Source organism: Megalopta genalis, chromosome 11, assembly GCF_051020955.1.
Source record: "Megalopta genalis isolate 19385.01 chromosome 11, iyMegGena1_principal, whole genome shotgun sequence".
NCBI lineage: Eukaryota > Metazoa > Arthropoda > Insecta > Hymenoptera > Halictidae > Megalopta > Megalopta genalis.
The window spans coordinates 4,813,928-4,835,072 of NC_135023.1; the positions used below are offsets into that span (position 1 = coordinate 4,813,928).

The 21,145-nt window shown below is 56.0% G+C and overlaps 1 protein-coding gene across 1 annotated transcript; it reads left to right on the forward strand.

The window, feature by feature from the left end:
- The first annotated feature begins 2,201 nt into the window (after positions 1-2,201).
- On the forward strand, positions 2,202-15,378 carry LOC117226067 (growth/differentiation factor 8). The gene is made up of 3 exons (XM_033480039.2): positions 2,202-2,580; positions 12,137-12,770; positions 12,902-15,378. Exons 1-3 carry the CDS (start codon positions 2,208-2,210, stop codon positions 13,119-13,121), a joined length of 1,227 nt encoding a protein of 408 aa, XP_033335930.1. The 5' UTR covers positions 2,202-2,207; the 3' UTR covers positions 13,122-15,378.
- Positions 15,379-21,145: the final 5,767 nt, after the last annotated feature.

Below are 21,145 nucleotides of genomic sequence, written 5' to 3' on the forward strand. Positions count from 1 at the left end.
AGAGAGACAGGGAGAGAGAGAGAAATATATATATATATATATATATATATATATATATATATATAGAGAGAGAGAGAGAGAGAGAGAGAGAGAGAGAAAGGGAGAGAGAGAGAGAGGGAGAAGGAACGAGAAGGAGCGCGCGCGAAGGAGAAAGACAGCCGGAGAGCGAAGGATAGAGGGAGCGAAGAAGAAAGAAGAAGAAGAAGAGGAGGAGGCCTCCGCCTCGACATATATGCGGTGAGAACGCGCGCCTCCTGACTCAGTGCTTGACAAGCCAGCAAGCTCTTAGGATCCACCGGGTTTCACCGGCACGGCACGCTTCGCCAGCAAAGCCAGCTGCCTGCCACTGCCACGCGAGTACACGCAAACAGAGTAGAGCAGTTCGTCTTTTCTCTTACCTTTTGCCTTTTGCCTTTTGTCTTTTGCCTTTCGCCTCTTACCCTTCGCCTTTCGCCTCCCACCAGCCGCCTCCCGCCTCTCGCCTCACGCCACACGCCTCTCTCGCCTCTCGTCTCTCGCCGCACACCTTTCGCCTCTCTCACCTTTCGCCGGTCCTCTCCTTCCTCGAGGCTAGGCGGGATCGCAGCGAGTATCCGTCTTCCTTCCGGGACCCGTCCGCGACCTCTGACCTGCCGACCACCTCCCTCCCACGCTCTTCTTCCCCGTTTCTTCTCTCCGTTTCTCTCCGTTTATCGCGCTTTCACCGTCCATCCTTCCCCGTCCGTTTCGCCGGCGTCGAAACCAGCTGATCGCCGAGGCTGTCCGATAGATCGGAGAGAGTCGGGACAGTCGAAACCGTTGAAATCGTCGAAGCGGTGCGACGCGGTGCTACGCGGTGCTACGCGGTGCGACGCGCATCGACGCGCATCGACGCGGTGATCTTCCGCGGAAACGAGTCGCGGACCGGAAGGACTTCACGGAGGGACAACGACGGAACCAAGGGATCCCGAGCCAGATTCTGAAAGGGGATGGAAGAGGAGACGTGGATCGGCGGCCTGTGACAGCAGCGGTGCCATGATACGTTCGGGAACACGTTTGGGAAGACGCGCGGTGCACCGGTAAACTGAGTGTATCAGTAGCGCGCGCGTGTCGAGATTAAAGTTCGCGCTGGAACGGAGGTCACGAGGGTTCACCGGACCGTTTCGTTTCGTTTCGTTTCGTTACGTTTCGAAGGGGTGGGGGAGGAGGAGGAGGTGGGAGAGGTGGAGGAGGAGGAGGAGGACACCGAAGGAGAGTCCCGCGGAGCAAGGGAGACAGAGAGAGAAAGAAAGAGAGAGAGAGAGAGAGAGAGAGAGAGAGAGCGGGAGAGAGGAGAGACGGTCTTGAGAGCCGGCGAGCGACAGAGCATCGCCCTCAAGTGCAATGTGATTTTCAGGATGTCCTTCTGCCCGGTTTGTCTGTTTGCATCTAGTGCTTCTAGTGAGTGACTATGGTAAATGATTTTGTACGGTGAGCAGGATAAACGGAAGCAACGGACAGAAGAGTGGAGCGGAGGCACTCTTGTCTCGAGCAATCGAACAGTTTCCATCGTTACCGGGCTCGACTTCTCTCGACGGGAACACGGCGGCTCCGTTGCGTTTCCGCGCGTTCGCCGCATTCGTCGTCGGGGAAACAACCGGAGGAACGCAACCGACAAGAGCGAGAAGAAGAAGAAGAAGAAGAAGAAGACGAGCGGGAGAGACACCACAGGAGAGCGTAGATCGCGATCGTGGATCGAGTCCGATAGCCTAAATCGGGTGATGCGTCCGCTCCGGCTTCTGAACGCGGTGACGAGCTGCGCGTTCCCGAACGAGGAACCCTAGGACCTCGCGAGTGGGCTCGCGGGAGGCCGGTATCGCGCGATAAGTCACGGAAGAAGAACCGCATCGCGGCCGAGCAGGAGACGGAAGAAGAGTCGAGGCTGGAGGTAGTGGAGAACGAGGAGGGAGACGAGGAGGAGGAAGAAGAAGAGGAAGAAGAAGAGGAAGAGGAACCAGCGTATCTGCGGCGAAGGACCGCCGGGTAATCCGCGCGAGATAAGCGCGGCCGAGCTGGTCTAGGGAGGATCCAGCGAGGATCCAGGGAGGATCCAGCGATCCAGGATCCGGGCACGCTGACGGAGCAGGAATCGGCAAAGGCGCGAGCACGATGAGGCCGAGCACCTGATCGTTCCGTTTGCGACCAAGGCCGATCGTGAACCGATCCGACTAACGGTGACCTTGAGCAAGATGGTCAGGAGGGCGCTGCTGCTACTCTCGCTGATCTTCCTCGGTGCCTTCGACGCGCCCGGCATCGAGAGAGCCCCCGTGAGGTTCACGGCGATGGCCGTGAACGCCTGCAACACGTGTAGGATGCACGAGGAGATCAGGGCCCTCAGCCTCGAAGCCATCAAGGGTCAGATTCTGACCAAGCTCGGGCTGAAGCAGGCGCCGAACATGACCGGCCGGGCACTGCCGAGGATCCCGCCGATCTCCAAGCTGATGGACATGTACGGGATGCAGGCGGACCAGCCGCAGCCCCTCGAGCCTGGCATCACGCACCACGAGGAAATCGACGAATACGCCGCCAAGACCGAGAGCGTGTTCGCCCTGGCCCAGCCACGTAAGTTCCAACCCTTTTCACTCGTTTTTATTTACCTTTGCTCGCCTCCGCTTCGCCCTTGCTTCGGCTTCGCTTCGGCCTTCTTTCCATGGCTATCCCCGTTATTCGGGCAATCGTCGTCGCGCGAATCGCGACGGAACTGCGTCTACTTCGAAGCGAAGCCACGCTCGTGGCAGCTGACGGCGTGTTTTCCTCGGCAACAGCAGAATTAACCTTTCGACATCCGTGCAACCGATCCGCGATATCGTGCTACCGCAATTTGTAACATTGTAGTCTCAATTGAAACGCGCAGTTCGACTGCTCGTATTCTTCCTCTGCCGAGCCGTAAAAGTAATTATGTAAGCCGACTGAGAATCTTTTACTCGATCTTCCATCAACGTTATTTAACCCCTGCTACGCGCATCGGGTTGTTTCCGACCCGCGAACCGCGAACGTTCGAACTTCTTCTCGAACACGGTCTTGACACGAGAAGAAAAAGGGTGGCGCGTTCGGGACGCTGGGACGCTAAATTCGCTCGGGCGAACCCTTTGCCTTGTCCGTTGTTCGGAACGATGTTCCAGGCTTCCCCGGTCGTGTCGTCGTGTGGGTTCTGCCCGACCGGGATCGATTTGAAATTCGATCTCTTGCCCTCAGGCTTCGAGGGCTGGTTGCGAGGAGATAATGGGCCTTATCGAGCTCCACCTTCCCGCCAGTCTTCTTCTTCTTCTCCTTCTTCTTCTTCTTCTTCTTCTTCTTCTTCTTCTTCTTCTTCTTCTTCTTCTTCACCTTCTCCTCCTCCTCCTCCTCCTCCTCCTCCTCCTCCTCCTCCTCCTCCTGCTCCTCATCCTTTCTCCTCGATTCTGCAGGCTCTGCTGTCGGCCGTAGGCTGTCGGCTGTCGACTGACGGCACCTTCGAAATCGTTTTACGCAATGGTTCGCGGCTGATCGATTCACGGTCAATCGATTCGCACTACGGACAACTCGTTCAATGAATCCGACACTTTCGGTCGAAGGAGAAGGATGCTCGATCGCGATTTTATAAATTTATCGGAAACTCGACGAGAAGAGACGCGAATCGGCAGGCTCTCGCCGCTGAATAGGGGAGGAGCGGGCCGAGAACGAGCACGAGCAAAGTCCTCGATCAAGGCAAAGGACGCGTCGAGAGTCGAATCGGCTACTTTCCGTCGAAAGCCTGTCTATCGCGGGGCAAGCATTCGCGAGCTTTCGCATTTACGCGTTTTCGCAACGTCGGAATCTAGGCGCCCAGCTAGGCGCCAAACTAGCCGGCCGCGACTCAAAGGCGAAGGACAAGGCGAACGCGATCGAACCGCTCGCGCGCGCGCGCGCACGCTCGACGAGACGAGGATGAATTTCGACCGAAGTAATCGAGCGACGTTTCGAAAGTTACGTGTCTCCTTATCGGCCGGCAGATTAGCGAAACGATTTAAATACAAATAAATAAGCGATAAAACGTTCGAGCGGGACCCACTGCGAAAGCTAGCGAATCGTTGGACCGATTCGGGCGGCCGCCGAATGTCTGCGTCGATACAGCATCCGGGAGTAATGGGAGGATGCGAACGGGTATCGAAAACGCGGATGGTTATCGCCTTGGGCGACCCATATCGTTCGTCGAACGCCTGGAACCTCGGACCTGCAGCTTGGAACATGGAACCCGTTGCAGGCCGTTCTCTGGTATTCGCATTGTGCGAACTTTGTTTTTTCTCTCTCGGATGTTCTCTAGATATTCGCGTGTTCCTCGACTGTTCCGACTCTATCCATCTCCGTCGATCCATCGCGCATCGGTTCGTACCTCCCTATTCCGGCGTTTGGCTCTTCGGCTTCGAGTCGCTCGAGTCCCCCGAGTCTTCCCCTTTTTTCGACTCTCCTTCCTTTTCGTTCGGCCGCGGACATCGACATTCCTCTTCCGTTCACCTAATTTTCGTTTTTTCTGCAACGTTGCAGCATACTGCTCGGCCGCGATCTTTTCGCAGCTCTTTCGCCCGTTACCCCCTCTTCCGTGGCTCGTGGCTTCGATGCGTTTTTCTCTTATTCCCACGCAGTTTTCTCCCGTGGGTCCGCTTCTCTCTCTCTCTCTCTCTCTCTCTCTCCCTCTCTTTCTCTCTCGTTTCACGAATTCTTGCCGTCCTTTCTCCGTATTTTTCCCTCCTGCCCCCTATTCACCGTGATCTCTCGTTCGGTGAAACGACCGAACGTCGATTTTTTGTAGGTCGTCCTCGAGAGATCGATCGATCCTCGCCTCACGGTCTCCTGGCACTCCTCGTGCTCCTTGCGCTCTTCGCTCTTCTCGCTCTCCTTACTCTCTCTCTCTCTCTCTCTCTCTCTCTCTCTCTCTCCTCTCTCTCTCTCTCTCTCTCTCTCTCTCTCTCTCTCTCTCTGCCGTGCGTTATAAAATGCGAGCCGTGGAAAGGAGGTTTTTATCATCGTCCCCGTGGATGTTGCAACGTCGCCGTTGCGGGCGCAGCGTTAAATAAGCACCGGTTCGACGTGCAGGACGCAACCGGAAGTCCAGGTATCCGTTCCCAGGGAAATTTTGTCAACGTTCGCTGTGCCGAGCGGAACACGGCTCGTTTGCTGACGGCTGACGGCTGACGGCCGAGAACACTCGCGATTCCACGACAGGTTTCGCGTTCCCACGCGATATCAATTTCCGATCGCCACGACGAGATATCCCGATCCGTTGTTCCGTTGTTCCATTGTTCCGTTGTTCCGCTCTTGCTAACGCGCTTCGGACGCAAGCTCGCGGATAGCACAGTCGGTGTGGCGCCAACACCGAAGAGACCGTTGCTCAGAGAGAGAGAGGTTCCCGTTGCGCAACCTTGAGAAGTATAAGAATTCTAACAGCGATGGGCCTGACCTAGGCTGTGCACCGGCCCTGACCTTCGCGACGGTTCGAGGCCGATTCGTTCTGGTTCGAACGTGCCCGAAGATTTCGTCCGCCGAAGACGGATCGATCTCGCGGAATCTTGGCGATTCGACGAGCGCGTTTTTCTTCTCGAGGCTTCGTTTCGCAAACGGCTTCGGTCCCGCGGCCCCACGCGGTCGCGCGCGTAGATAGGTCCCCCGGTTTCGCGATTTGCTCGTTTTTTCGTCTCTCCGCATTTTCGACCACGGTTTCGGCTCGAGCCGCGATAAGGATCGCGATCGTAGAACCGTAAATCGCTGCATTTCGAAGCGCATCGGCTATTTTGTTGGTCCGATTAACCGGCTGATTCTTCGATCGCTCGATCGAGCGCCTACGAACCGGCGCGCACAGTTCGTTCGAAGAAATACAGGAGACGTCGATGATGTCTACCGATTCGGATGAAACGTCCGAGCCGTCGAACGAATACGGTAGCGAAAAGTCACCGAACAACGAGGCCTTTGGAATCGCGTTGGGACGAGAGACGGTTGCGTCGAACCGCCTAAGATCTATACGGTTGCGGACGATCGAGCGATTACCGATCGAGAGGCGAATATTCTGGTCGAAACGTTCCGGTGGACCGTTCCTGGGTGCCTGGATGCCGAGAAATATCTGTCCCGAGAGCTGTTTTTCTTTCCTCGAGGTAGTCGCCGGTACACCTGCCCTGGCGAAATTAATAAATCTGAAACGGATATATAAGCCGTTGAATAATGACAGTGCAGTTAGTGGCACTGCGGTCAGCATACTCGCAGACAGGCGCCGTGCTATCAGTGATTCTCATTTTATGCCGCGCGTTTCGAACGTTTCTACCTTTTTCGAGGATCCCTTCAGCCTCGCGGCGCATCGGCTATCGTTTCGCAAGCTTCTCTTCGATGCCCGTTGCAAAATCGTTCGCGTTCCAACAAAGATTCGTTTCCGATGCAAAAGGTCGCTCTCGGCGCGGACTCGCGTCCACGGAGATGAGAAGCTCGCGTTTGGGAACGAGCAGCGAGCGATTCTGGTCGCGTTCGCGAGAAAGATCCATCGCAGCCGTGTCAGCGGCAGATATTTAGTCGACGATCTAGATCGATCGGCCGTCGATAGATCCGTATGTAACCGATTGATCGGATCGGACGGTAGCGCCGATCCAGAAAACCAGTTTGTCGTGTTCCTGACTCTCTCGGAGGCATTAGCAGTCGCGAATATCGGTGCTGCGTTGCAACGCGAGCGCATTTAAGGACTACTAGAGTTACATAACAATTCGATGGGTATTATCGCTTGGCTGGACGTGTACCTACAATATTAGATCGATCGTATCGCGTTACCGCTACCTTTAGCGCGGATTCTCATCTCGTATCATCTCATCCGATCTCATCCGATCTCATCTCATCTCGCCTCGCCTCGTCCCGTCTCATCTTTTCCATTAATTTATTTATTTTTAACTGGCCGGACTCTCCGTGTTGCGAACGCGAACAAAGTAGAAAGTAATACCCGTCGAACGGACTCGCTGCGATAGGAAAAGACAGAATACTGAAATACAATGCTTAGAGTTACAAAATCATTGCCGTTATCCTAACTCGACGAATGACTTATATGGATGACGTGCAGCGTGCAAGATCGAATTCTTAAATGCGCAAAGGGGAGCAGAGATAAAAAATCAAGGGGTCTCGCGTTTCGATATCGCCGTTGTCGGCGCGTCCCTACGCGAGCCGCGAAATAACCCTTCGATAGGCGAGCGATAGAAGAATCTCGAATCGCGGAAACGAGGTTGGTTCGCGGAATGGAGTCGCGTTATCGCCGATAATTGTCTTCCGTTGGTCGATTTCGAGCACAGGAAAGTCGACGGGGTGCAACGAGAGGCGTTTCTACTTTCTACGAGTCCGGCTGCCCCCGCGTGTCGCGTCGCTTCGCTTCGTTTCGTTTCGTTTCGTTCCATTTCCACTCGATTCGGTTCGTTTCGATTCGAAGGGGGCGCCTCCGCGTCCGCGTTTCTCGAACGCACGCGATTCCCGACGCGTAGGATCCTTTTGCGAGCGGCGAACAGGAGAACGGAACAACGAAAGAGCGGGAGTACGGGAGCACGGGCGAGACAGGAAGCGAAAGAACCAGAGAAAGAGCGAGCTATGGGTCGTGGCAGGGGTGGAGAGAAACACGGAGAAACAGAGAGAGAGAGAGAGAGAGAGAGAGAGAGAGAGAGAGAGAGAGAGAGAGAGAGCAGGTGAGAGCAGGAGAGTGCATGGGAGAGCAGGGGAGAGCAGGAAAGAGGGAGACGCGTGACCCAAATGCGAATTTTATCGAGTTACGCTGTTATACTGTCGAAGTGCAGTCACGATTGCAGGGCGGCGTTCGTCACGCGATGCAAATTGCTCGAGGGCGGCAGTTTTTACGTCCGGTTTCTGGCGTGTCCGCGTAAAGCAGAGCCCCGAGCAGCTTCGAACAGCTCCGACCGGTCCCTTCGCGGCGGACCCTTTACAAGGAAAACACGGTCCCGCTGAACGACCACCGGAAATACGATAAGTGCTCGCAGATACGGCCACGGGGGATTTTCTTCGAGCCAAACGCGGCCGAATTAAACTTATCGCCGATTCCACGCCCGATTACCATGTCCCGGGATCGTTAACGTGCTTTAGATCGTCACGAGAACCAATTCCGCTAACCGCCTTTACGGCCGTCCGACACACATAACCGCCGCGTTTCGAGGCGTTTCGAGGCGTTTCGAGGCGTTTCGATACCCCAGCGTGTCGACAACACCGAGCAGCGCGCACACGCCTTTCGATTCGACTGTCAGAAAATGGAAAAGGTCGGGGTGGCCCGCGCGTGGGATTCGCGATCGGTCGTTCACCTCGACAGGTATTCGAGCCGAAGATCGTTGGCGCAATTAAGTATTCCCAAGTCGAAGTCAGAGGGCACGTTATCGAGCGAGTTTCGACTAAACGGGTGAGACGGGACGGGACGGGACGGGACGGGATAGGGTGGGATCGGAGACCCGGGACGAAGATACGGGAGTGCATTACAACATTAATTTCGGGGTTCAACGCTCTTGGGAAGGTAGTCGTAGTTGTAGTCGTAGTCGTAGTCGTAGTCGTAGTCGTAGTCGCAGACGTAGTCGTAGTCGTAGGTACAGCCTAGGCTCACGCAAAGTTCTCGCCACCCTTCCGTGTCCCCTCGCTTTCCGGTCCCGCGTCCCGCACTCTCGACGAACGTTTCTCCGCCCACGGGACGTCGATAGACGCGGCGATATTCCTAGGAATCGATCGAGATCGCGGCGGCCCGGAAGTTCCGAACGATTTCGCGAGGATTTCGCGGTATTGAATTTCGACAGGTCGGACAGGAGCGAGCACGCGTCGAATCGCGCGCGATTCGTAGCCATGCGCAGCGATGCGCAGCCATGCGCAGCTGCTAGACGATTCGTCGCGGTCTCGGCGATATTTTTAAACGTCGTCGCCCTTACGAGAGACGTCCACCGTCGCCGTCTCGGCTGTGTAGCCTGCGTTGCGAGCGAAACAACCGAACCGAATGATAGCGAAAAGCGCGGCCGACCGGGGGTGCGACCGGCCGTGGATACCGATTGGGACGCGGAGGGGCGCGGAGGGGCGTCTCGTATCAATTATTTCTTCATTTATTTATAGGCAGGGCCACGACACCGCGGTATCACTGTTGTTTTCCATCATTTCCACTCGTTCTGAATATCCGCGAGCGAAAAATCCTTGACTTTTTGTCCGTTTTTCTCCACCCGCGGCGATCGAGAAGTTCTCCCGGCGTACCGATCGATTAATCGTTTTTCGAGAAACTAGATAACGTTGATTGCGGCGTGGCCGAGCAGTGCGAGTGACCTCCGTTCGCCAAAACTATATTTATCTGTCTCCGCGTGGCGAAGTCACGGTGTGCTTAGTGTGCTTTAGCTTTGGCTTTATTGTCTTCCCCTTTCTCTTTCTCTTGCTCTTTCTCTTTCTCCCACTCTCCGACACTTTCTCTCTCTCTCTCTCTCTCTCTCTCTCTCGCTTTTTCTCGGGCTGTCTCTCTTCCATGCTCGACCGTCCTCGTCCTCCGACGGGAGGCTTTTTTCCTTGCTTTTCCAAGTGCGAGCAGCCGGCCTCTTTCCTTCCTCTGTCGCGCTCGCTCTACCAATTTATTTGCGTCCGGTCTCTCGTCCTCGCCGGATTTAAAATGCGCGCGCCGCGCCACGTGTTTTCGAGCCGCGGTTGTAACACTGCAACGCTGCAGCGATTCGACGATCCGACGTTGCAACGTTGCAACGGTGCAACGTTGCAACCCTTCGTCTGCTTTCGCCCGAAACACGACGCCAAATTCTGAGAACAAATCATCGGCATCGATCGGTTTCGGGATCGAATCGCGAAATGGTCGCGATCGATCTTTCCACGTTTCGTTCCACGCGGTTTATACTTTCTCTTCGTTATCGTTGCTCGTAATATACGGTCCAGAGGGAACGCGTTGTCAACGTAGCCGGTGCAAAAGAATGCTGTTCGCAACGTGTTTGCCCGAATTTCGAGAGTAGCCTATCGAAGAGCGTGCCGAGATAGCGTATCCACGGTAGACTTATGCTCTTCGAAATCCAGAGGCGGTGGTTTCCCCGAGCTCTCGCGGTTAAATATAGTCTGAAAGATCTCGCGACAGACGCTAGACGGTCGGTAGCCGCGTCTGGACCAAAATAAAATTGCCATCTTTCCGTCGAGATTTTTCGGCGCGACGCGCGCCGCGAGCCGCGAGCCGCGGGCCGCGCGCCGCGAGCCGCGCGTCTCGAACCTGCCTGCTCCCCGGCTACAAAGAGCAACAGCTGTCCGACCCCTAGAAGAAAACGTTGCCACCCGCGAAAAATATGTTGGCGGATTCGCGACGATCCGACGAACGTTTCTCGGCCGGTCGATCGTTTCGAGCAGCAGAATGATTCGCGGCGCGACGCGGTTCAAGGACAGGAACGATGGGAGGAACAGATTGCGGGAACCTGCGAGTCTCGTAGGCCTGCTCGTCTGCGTCGATATCGCGCGGTTATCGAGCCGCGTTCCTTCGAACCTCTAGCTCTCCGTTATCGTAGTTCGGTATCGTTATCGTGTCGAGGATTACGCGTCGCGTTTCGACTCGATCCATGTTTCCGCGATAGCGGAGGGTGGGGCGCGCGTAGACGGCGGCCGCTGTAAACGGCTGCCGACGGAAGATCGCGAGTCGCGACGAGCCTCGACGCGCGCCGGGTTAACTCGATCGAGAATTCTTCGAGCGAGATGAATTATGGAGGGAAAGAGGAGAGGGCCGGGACGCGGACGGAGCGTCCCCCGTAAACCGATTAACCGCGACGGCTGGAATTTTCGGGAGAAACCGTTCGGATTTCTCGTCGCGGTCGAAACAAGCTTGCGAGCTCGACGTCGACCCGGCGAATTCGCGCAATTAGTCGCGATAAATTGACTCGAGGCTGTCGGAGAGGGGCACGGTCGGGTCTCCGGGAACGATAATTGCTCGTTTCCATGGCGGTTCCTGACGCGGAGTTCCGGCGACCCGTCGAATTCGGGAAATCGTGGGACTCGACGCGCCGAGCCGCGACGCGTCGCGTCTCTCCGATAACTAATTATCTCGGGATAAGTCTTGGGAAATTGGACGTACGCGATGCGAGGAACGTGACAGCTCGAGTGACAATGACAACGATATACCCTATACTCCGCGGCCGATCCTGCGTCGCGTCGTTCAAAGTACGAAAAGCGCGGCCGACCCGTTCTCCCGTAATTATTCAACGGTCTGGCACGATCGTTCCCTCGAGGGAGATCCTTCGGAATCGGATCGATCGGGAACTGGATCGGCGATCGACAACCCAGTTTTCGTAGAGAGCGTTCCGTAAAAATGCCGCGGCAAAAACGCGCGACATTTCGCGACGTTTCTGGAAAAGGGGGGCGGAGACGGTCTAGATCGCGATCCGGTTCGATTCGAGCGAATCGGATACCGGGACGAGTCCATTTAGAAGGGACATCGAGTACCAAAGGTCGATCGATGGATCGGTTCATGGAAAAATCCAGCGGTTCGCGTAACGGTACGATTTCAGGTGGTTTTACCCTTCATGGAAGCGGTCTCGGAGCGAGCGATGACCCGAATAGAGTCGACCGGGGCTAAGGCGCTTCCCTACGCGTATATAAATCTGCTTCGGCGTTTTTCCTCTTCTCCTTTCGCGTCCTCGACTGTTCCCCCGACTGTTCTCTCGGCTGTTCCCTCGGTTGTTCTCTCGGCGATCGCGGAGATCGGCGACGCCGTAGGTCGCCGTCGCTCGTCGTTGATCGTTGATCGTTGATCGTTCGTCGGGATAAATGTCGGACGCACGTGCGTCACCGAGCCACTCTCGGTCTGCCTTTGTCCGCCTCTCTCTCTCTCTCTCTCTCTCTCTCTCTCTCTCTCTCTCTCTCTCTCGGTGGACAAGAAACTCGACTTCTCTCGCCGCCGCGCCGGTTGTTCTTGATTTATTGCCAATCGCGGAGCACGAGGATGCCATGCCGCCGCACCGCGATCGTACCGATCGGTCGATTCGATCTCGTCCGACAGCGACGTCTCGAACCCGACTCCCGAGCGACGCGCGACGCGCGACGAGCGACGAGCGACGTCTCGGAGAGGGCTCGTTTGCTCGCGGAGAAGAGTACGATTGTAGGACCGATTGCGAGCGATCATTCGACGGTTCGGTTTCAGATCAGAGGCTGAGGCATTCGAAGGGCAGCTTGGACGTGCTCTACTTCAAGTTCTCGGACAAGGTGGTGCAGCATCGAGTGACCAGAGCCGAGCTGTCCCTGTGGATATGGGGCAGCGGGCAGGAGGCGGCCGGGAAGGAGGATCGCTCGGCGGACGGCAAGTCCGGCGAGCCGGAGAGCCAGGAGGACTCGGGCCCGGTGACGATCACGTTGCAGAGGATCCTCCGGGGGGCCACCGAGTCCGGCGGGCCGCTGCTGGGCCCGGCGTTGACCACCAAGCACCCGAGGCCCGCCGGCCGCGGCGGCTCCTGGGTGACCATCGAGCTCCGGAGGATGGTGGCCGAGTGGTTCAAGCACCCCAGGGACAACCTAGGCGTCGCCCTCAAGATCTCCGGGCCCGGTCCCGGCGGCAACCACCGGAGGAACTCGAAGCTGGTCGAGACCAATCCCGGCGCCGAGTACGCGCCCTACCTCGAGGTGCAGACGCAGGAGCTCGACTCCCGAAGAGGGGCCAGGATCAAGCGGAACATAGGACTGAATTGCGACGAGACCAGCCAGGAGCCCAAGTGCTGTCGGTACAAGCTCACCGTCGACTTTGAAAAGTTTGGCTGGGATTGGATCATCGCGCCCAAAAAGTGAGTCCGTTTTATTCGTGTTGTTGTCAATGGTTTCGATCGGTCTCCCTTGGTACGCGCTCCTATATATCCACGGTTGCTATCCATGCACGTAGAATCGTAATCGGTGCGCGACGATTTTGTTGCCTCAGGTACGACGCGAACTATTGTTCGGGCGACTGTCCAATGGCGTTTCTGCAGTCGTATCCGAACACCCACATCGTGAGCCTGGCGTTGCCGCCGAACAACACCGGGCCCTGTTGCGCTCCGAGGAAGCTCTCGGAGATCACGATCCTCTATTTCGACAACGAGTATCAGATCGTGTTCTCGCGGCTACCGGGCATGGTTGTCGAGAGATGCGGATGTACATAGTCCACCGTACGGCTCGACGAGGAGCGACTCCGACGACGACAACAACATCGACGACGAGAGGGAGAAGGAGGAGGAGAAGAAGAAGGAGGAGGAGGAGGAGGAGGAGGAGGAGGAGGATGCCAACGGAATGACGCTCGTCGTCCGACCTGTCTCGCGACGATCCTGAACGGTTTTCGTTTCTTTCCCTTACTTTCCTTTCTTTTTCTTTTTCTTTTCGTTTTTCTTTTTCTTTCGGTTTCGTTCCTTTGTTCACCCGCCGAGAGACTTTCGATCGCCGTTCGATCGCCGTTCGACCGTCGATCGATCGGTCGTCCTCGTCGTCGCGTTCGATTCTCGACGATCGCCTCGACGATTCCTCGTTCGATGGACTGAAAGTGCCTTGTTTTGCAGTGTGTGTGTTTGGTGCCGTGACGCGAACGAGACACGAACGAGACACGCGCGAACGTTCCGCGGGTGACTTTTAGGCTGGTTCATCGAGGACGAGGACGAGGACGAGGACGGGCGGTCGATCGGTCGAGCAGTCGGCGTGGCGGATAACGACGACGGCGACCGTCTCGGACGAGTCGATGCGACGCGACGCAAACCTGCGAGACAGGCACCCCGATGCGTAACAATGGTCCACGAGGATGGCCCATGGCAAGGCGGATAGTTCCTAGAGTCACGGTATTATTTTTATGGTGTCGATGCGTTTGCACCTGATCCCAGAGAACGACCCAGCGAAAGAATTATTTTTTATACGGGAGCTTGTTGCATTTTTCACGGAAAAACAAATGAAAAATGAAGAAAGATAGAAAGATGAATCTCTCTCTCTCGCTCTCTACATTTCTCTCCCTTGCTCTCTCTCTCTCTCTCTCTCTCTCTCTCTGTCTCTCTCTCTCTCTCTGTCTGTCTGTCTGTCTGTTTATACATACACGTGCATATACATATTTTCCCAGTATGTTTCTCTACGAATCCTGCGAGCGCGTGTACGAGAGTGCGTGTGAGTTTCGTGTAAATACATGGTAAGTTAGGCTGTCGTTTCATTGTCGCTTCGTACAGGACTTTTTCGTTCGTGTTTCGCCGAGAGCAGAGCTCGGGAGAACGTGCTTCCGAACGCGAAAGCGAACGAAAGCTTCGCGTCGGAACGATTAGGCGACCGTGCGGTCTCCGCGTTCCGCCGGGCTCTGTCGCGCGTCGGAACCGGAATCCGCGCGAGGCTGATCGCCGGTTGTCGGTTGCCAGTTGCCAGTTGTGTCGGTTCTCCCGTTTTCGGTTATTGTACAATAAATGCCAACTGCAACGGCCGGACGATCGCGCTCGGAAACGGAAAGGGAAATGGAAACGAATCTCTCGCAGCCGGGGGAGCTCGATTTTCGATTTCCGAAAATCGGACAGGCTCGGAACGGATTTCCGCGCGCGTAATCGGTTAGGTAGTCTATATATAGACGTCGACGGACCGCAGCAGTGGCGATTAGAATTTATACCTATGTGTACGTATTACGTATATCGTGGCCAACCTCGCGTCCTTTGTCGCGATCGCGCGACAACCGGACGGAAGGATGAGGTTCGACGACGCGGTTTTATACTCGATCCCGCGTCTTATGTGATTCGGTGTAAATTATGGTAGTAATCGTTGTGATATCTAGTTGCTTGACTCGAGAGCACACCGACCGTCGAGAGCGTACCAGTGTTCCAGCGTACCGAGGATCCTCTGATTCTAATCCTTTCGCGGACAGAAACGTCTACTCTTTTCGTTCTATTCTTCCCCACTTTCTCCCTCCTCTCCTCCTCCTCCTCCTCCTTCTAGTTCTTCCTCTTCGTCATCTTTTGCTTCGTTTCGTCGGAGCAAACGTAGGAATTTCACGAGATTCGGATTCACGCCCGCGGCTCCAAGATGGAGCATCGACGATTCGTCCCCTTTTCTCTTCTTCCTTCGATTCGCCGTCTTCTATTCGTTTCCGTTTCCTCTTTTCTCCTCCATTCGCTAGACGCACCCACACATACGCGCGCGCGCGCGCGCACACGCCCAGACACACGCACACGAACGCGATCACCCCGTACCAGTTTCTCTTCTCTCGCCTGGTTCCCGTTTCCTCCTTTGTTTGTCAGTGTACCTATTATTAAAGAAAAAAAAAAGGAAAGTAATGGAACTGTGTACTCCCAGTATCGAAACGAGGGCGGCTAATTACCGCATACTTATTACATGTAACGTGTACTTCCTAGGTAGAGAGTATTCATAGAATATTTATTCGCTGAAATAAATGGTTTTTCGATGAAACGTGTCTCTGGATTTTTATTTGGTTCACGATTTCTGTTCTCCTCGGTTTCCGCTCCTCTCGACGCGAGGTGTCGGAGGACCGGCGGAGAGAGAGGAGAGAGGCGCGAGAGGAGGCGCTACGATGGCCGTCGGCCGTCAACGTTCGAGAGAGCGTGTTTTCGACAACGTAGGTAGAACGCGTTGCATCTCTTCGGAATGTTTCCGTTTCTTTTGCAATCGCCCGAGAGAGATTCACGGTGCGACGTCAGTCAGGGTCGCGATAAACTTTCGGGCCATGAAACGATTATTGTTCCGTGGCTCGTTTTGTTCCTCGAACCGCTCGTCGGCTTCGATCGACCCCGGCGAGCGGTTCGAAACCCGGATCGATTTTGCGAAACGGCTCGTTCGTTCGTCGGGTAGATTTCCTCGAATCTCGAACCGGGAACCGGCGATTCCACGCGAGTTCGAGGCTCGCCATTTTTCCGCGGCAAGACACTCTCGTCGATGCTCAATATTTTTAATTTTTATCTCGGGTCAAAGTTAAACGAGTCTCGCCGTATATATCGTCGGTCGCGCGGGCTTCTCGTCGCTCGATACCGAACGAAAATGACGCGTCTTTTCCGCGGCGACGATCGAAAAACGCGAACGCGCCGCGATCGCATCGCGCGCCGACAAAATAACCGACGCGACGAGGAGGTCGGCTGCGAGTTGCGTGGGACGCGAAGCGTACCCGCGCACTTGCTACTTGTTTGTCCGTCGTGTTTCGCCAAGAATATTGTCCCTCGCATGCTGCTCGCGCGTTTGTCAATTTATCTACAATGTACGGCTTCGTTTTAACGAGTCGTTAATCGAAGCGCAGGGCCCGATTAGAGCTCGCTGCGCGGGACGCGTACGCGTACGCGTACGTTCTCCCGTTCTCTCACTTTCTCTCTCTCTCTCTCTCTCTCTCTCTTTCTCTTCAGAGTTTCCCTATTTCCTTGCTCTTGTTCCGCCAGCGCGCCCGTCGCCTCCGAACGAACCACCGATCGATCGAGGTTAAATTATCGAACCGTTTCGAATCCAGTGAAATCGGTAGACGCGCGTCGCGTGTTGTTTGTTCGCCGCGTAGACTTCGATCCCCGCGAACCGGAGACGAAGACGAAGACGAAGATAAAGACGAAGACGAGTGGCGAGAACGCGATCCCGTCGATCGAGTCGTATAGCGAAGAGCAGAAGTTTCTTTCTAGTCGGTAGTCGGTACCGTTGATCGGCGGTTAGAGAAGCGAGACGGCCAACCGATCTGTCTCCTTTTCGACGACAACGTTGGACACGCCGGACCGAAGCGACGCGACTGCCGCGTCCTTCCGAGGCCACGGTGAACAACGACGGTAAGTACGGTTCGATCTCGTTCGCGATTATCCGTTACGATTGTTCGATTATCGGAACGCGGCCGATGTCCGAAAGGAGCGCCTACGAACGAGAGTCCCCCGCGGCAGAAACGGTGAATCCGCGAGAAATTGTTCCGTGCAAACAATTATTGCTTCCGCCAGGAAAGTATGTCTTCCTAATCGACGTTCAGAGATCGTGCATGAAAATGGACAATTTTGGAAGAGGAGATACGATTATTCGAGCCACGCGGCTCGTTTTTATAATTGTTGAGAATCGGTACCTATAAAGGCTCGAATAATCGTATCTCCTCTTCCAAAATTGTCCACTTTTCTGCACGATCTAAGCGTCGATTAGGGAGACTTTACTGTGCTCCGATCAAGAAGAGTCACGGGTTCGCGTCGCGAAATCGTCGATCTCGTTCGTTTCCGCCGAGCGGTCGAATTTCGGAGGCGCGTACCCGCCAAACTAGTTTCGGAATCGATGGAAAATCTGTTCGAAATCGGCCGGGCTCGATGAAACGAGTCCCGCGTTGTCTCGCGTTGTCCCACGTCTCTCGTCTCTCGTCTCTCGTCGCTCGTCGCTCGTCGCTCGTCACTCGCGGACAAGTCGACCAGTTGACTTTACGGCAGTCAACTGTTTCGCCAGACGTGCCAATTCTCGTTTTATTGTTTTTCTTCGACGGCGCCTCGAGCACTCGTCCTTGCCGACGGTCGGGTTAGTGATCTCCTTTCGCCGAAACAGAAACACGAAAGTTCGAGCGAAGTCGAAACTAACGTCGTCGAGTATAATTCCGTCGCCTCGAACCGGTCGCCGGCGAAGTCGTCGACGCGTTCGCGTCCGCGTCGCGAGATCGGCATCCGAGCTCTTTTTCAAAATTTCATCGTTCCTTTATCAAGGACGAGCTTGCCAAGGGCCCGCAACCCTTCGCGGCGCGATCCCCGACGAGAGAAATTCTGGGGATTTCGCCTCGGACTATCGCGGCGATCGAGCGGCGATCGGCATCGAGATTCCTGCGCCGGAAACGATCCGAATCGATGGCTGTCGCAATCGTATGCAATTGTCGGCGCCGCGGCGCGCCTCGGCTCGATGCGGCGCGGCTCAACAATTGGAATGGACCGCGATGCGACCGTGAAGCGTAGCGCGTCGCGCGTCGGCTGGTTCCTCGATGCTTCTGTTCTCGCTCTCTTCTATTCCGCGTCTCTCTCTCTCTCTCTCTCTCTCTCTCTCTCTCTCTCTCTCGTCCTCTTTGGCCAGAGATCGGCGGCTGGTTGAGTAATCGCAGATGAGGCTTCGGATTCGGGCGCGGCCGATGGCAATGAGCTCCCGATGCCACTGGCCCGAGCTTCGATCCGAGCAGACCGGCGCGTACTCGCCGATCGGACCGTGCCTTAATAACCTTGCACTCGGAACACGCCGCGATATTGGCTCTGTCATCGGATCGGCATTTAAATTACTAGTTTGAAAAATCCTCGCCAAACGTTTTTCTCCTTCCACGGGGAACCGTATCCAGCGGCGTTCCTCGCTCCCGGGTCCCAGCCAATGCCGTTCCGAGACACCTTTCCTCTCTCGTTTTATTTTCTTCCTCGCCCACCGTCCGATAACGCACTCGCGCGCGACACCGCTCGTTCCTCGTTGGCCGGGATAGCGTTCCGATCGGTCGATCTCTTTTCAATTGTTCGGAATCCCGTGGAAGAAAAGCGTCGTCGCGTTCGCCGAAGGTCGCGCGTCCCTCCTCCTCTCCTCCTCCTTCTCCTCCTCTTCCTTTTCGTTCGCTCGGTGGAGAGCGAACGAGAAAGAGAGGTCCGCGCGGACGTTGCCGGCTCGCGAGAGCGGAAATAACAATACCAATAATCGTAATAATAATAGTAGCAATAATAACAAGTTGCCGAAGCATTGGCTATGATATAATTATGATTACGGTGCCGGCGCGGCGGTAGTCTTTAGCTCGCGTTTAACGATCCATTCGACGAGGCGGCTTAAAGCGACCGAGCACAGCCATTACCTGGTATTCCATTTTACGAGTGAGTAGTCGGAGAGAAATAGAGATACGCGGAGATCGGACGGGGTCGGCGGGGCGCACCGTTTCGTCCACCGCGGCGGGAAATCGCCGCGGTTTTCCTGGAAAAGACGGGACGTTCGAAAAAGCGGGAGAGACCGCTGGAAACCGCGGAAAAGCGCGAAAGAGACGGTGTCGCGGGTGCGCAGCGACCCGTTCGGCCTCGACGAATTTTGCGCAGGTTATGGACGGAGCTGCCGGTGTGTGCCCTTAAACGGTTAGCTTTGCGAGGCTTTCGAGGAAACCGATGACAATCGATAAAATACTCGAGGTATCCGGGAGAGGCACGGAGGAAGAGATGGGAGAGAGAGAGAGAGAGAGAGAGAGAGAGAGAGAGAGAGAGAGAGAGAGAGAGAGAGAGAGAGAGCAAGGGAGCGAGAGAGCGAAGAGGAGGAGAGAGAGAAAGAGAGGAAGAGTGGCGGAGAGGAAGAGAGGGAGAGGCCTGGGGCTCCCGTCCCTTATTCGAGGGTCCCGGATGAAGTGGTGTGCCTTCTCTAGCTAGGGTACATCAACCTGGAGACTTTCCGGCGAGGGGTTCGAAGCTCGCGGGGCGGTTGCGAGGGTTGGTCTCATCGGATCGCGAGGAGGGTAGCGACACGTTTCTCCAGCTTCGTCCGGATATAGCGCGCGCGGAATACCAACCATTCGCTCCTACATACAGTGTCGCTGTTGCGAACGCAGCCGCCGTCTTCGGACTCCTTCTCTCGTTCTCTCTATTTAGCATCTCGAGTGGTCCTCGAAACCAGACCTAACCCAATCCAAGGTCCAAGCGTCGACACGCGACGAGCTGCGGAGCGACGAGCGGTACCCGGTCCCCGGAAAAGCTTCGAGGGTCAGTAGTCGTCGACGAGCAAGCCTTTTTCACCCTCGAAACTTTTCTTCGAAGAGCGACGACGATCCGTACGGTCCGCGTTCGCACTGCTTGCCGCGGACACGGGCCTACGGACGCGGCGGCGGCGGCGGCGGCGGCGGCGTCGAGGACGCGCGCGGCGAAAGATTATTCGCGGCGCCGAGCATTCCGCGGCGCGAGAAAACGACCGTAGGAATGCGGTCTCGAAGAATTCTCGATCGTTCGATCGAGAAGGTGGAAGGACCCTCGCGGACCGAAGAGAGGAAGAGCAGAACGATATCTGCAACGGCGTCGGCGTCGGCGACGGCGAAGGCGATGCACTTGAATTAACTTACGGTGTATTTCTAGCACTCTCCGTTTAGCTCCGGAACGCTGTCGCGTTCTCGCGCGTTGTACACGCGCCGACGGGGATCGCGAAATTTCGAGCCGGCTGCGCCGATATTAACGCGAATCGAGCCAGCGCCGCGGTGTCTACGCCGATTCGAGAGCCGGCTGTCCGTGGATCGCGCGATGGATCGTCGCGACCGACGAATCGACGAGCGCGCGTTCGCGTTCGCTGTCCGCGAGGCGACCCGCGTTCGATCCAAATGAAAACTCGCGTTTTCCATGGAAGCTCGGTCGTTCCGTCGCGACAGGAATCCACTCGAGCGGTGTCCTCGCGGTTCACCCGTTCGCGGGAGATCGAGAGGCCCGGCGGGAAAAGAAAGAAGGCGGCGCGCGACACTCGACTCTTTCGCTCTCGGGTCGATGTGGTATCAGAATTCCAACGCGATTTCGAAGAGACAATGCTTGGACCCCTACCCCCCCTTTCCGTCCCCCTCTGCCCTGCCGTGGCAGTACTCGATAAATCGTCAACACGGTTTCCAACGTGAGAGATACCGGCAGAGCAGAAGATCCCTTTCGAGGCTCTCGTCCCCCAGCAGCCCTTTAATCTCGGTGTACATCGCGAGCTAAGAGAGAGAGAAAGAGAGAGAGAGAGAGAGAGAGAGAGGGGAGAGAGAGAGAGAGAGAGAGAGAGAGAGAGAGGCGGCGCAGTGGCTGGCTACTTTATACTCGGAGTCGGAGGCTACCTAGCTGGCTGAAAGGGGAGGTATTACGGGGTTACTAAAGTGTTGTATGGCCTCCCCAAGCCCCATAAGGATAGCCCTCAGGCACGCACCCCCGTTATCGTATGCGTATGCAGTTTTTTCGCTGGTGCGTGGCTCGGGGCAAAGGTGCTCGCAGCCCTTATATGTGCAGCGAAGGTGAAGGGGGCATCGGGTAACACGGGCAGGCAGCCACCCAAACGACCGAAACCTGAATTCGCTTGTCCAGGATCATCCCGGTATTCCTCTATTCTCTCTCTTTCTCTCTCGCCTTATCGCCTTCTCGCCTTCTCGCCTTCTCGCCTTCTCGCCATCTCGTCTTCTCGCCGTCCCGCCCTCTCGCTTTCTCTCGTTCGCGCTCGCTCCCTCCCTTTCCGTCCCCTCCGTGTTCTGCTTTCGTTTCTCTTCCTTTTTTCTCGCGTTGGAATT

Excerpts from the sequence above, each read along its gene's own strand:
- LOC117226067 (XM_033480039.2), top strand. The coding sequence starts at position 2,208 with ATGGTCAGGAGGGCGCTGCTGCTACTCTCGCTGATCTTCCTCGGTGCC. Across the intron at positions 2,581-12,136 it reads GTTCGCCCTGGCCCAGCCAC|ATCAGAGGCTGAGGCATTCG; the intron begins GTAAGTTCCAAC and ends GTTCGGTTTCAG. Across the intron at positions 12,771-12,901 it reads TGGATCATCGCGCCCAAAAA|GTACGACGCGAACTATTGTT; the intron begins GTGAGTCCGTTT and ends TTGTTGCCTCAG.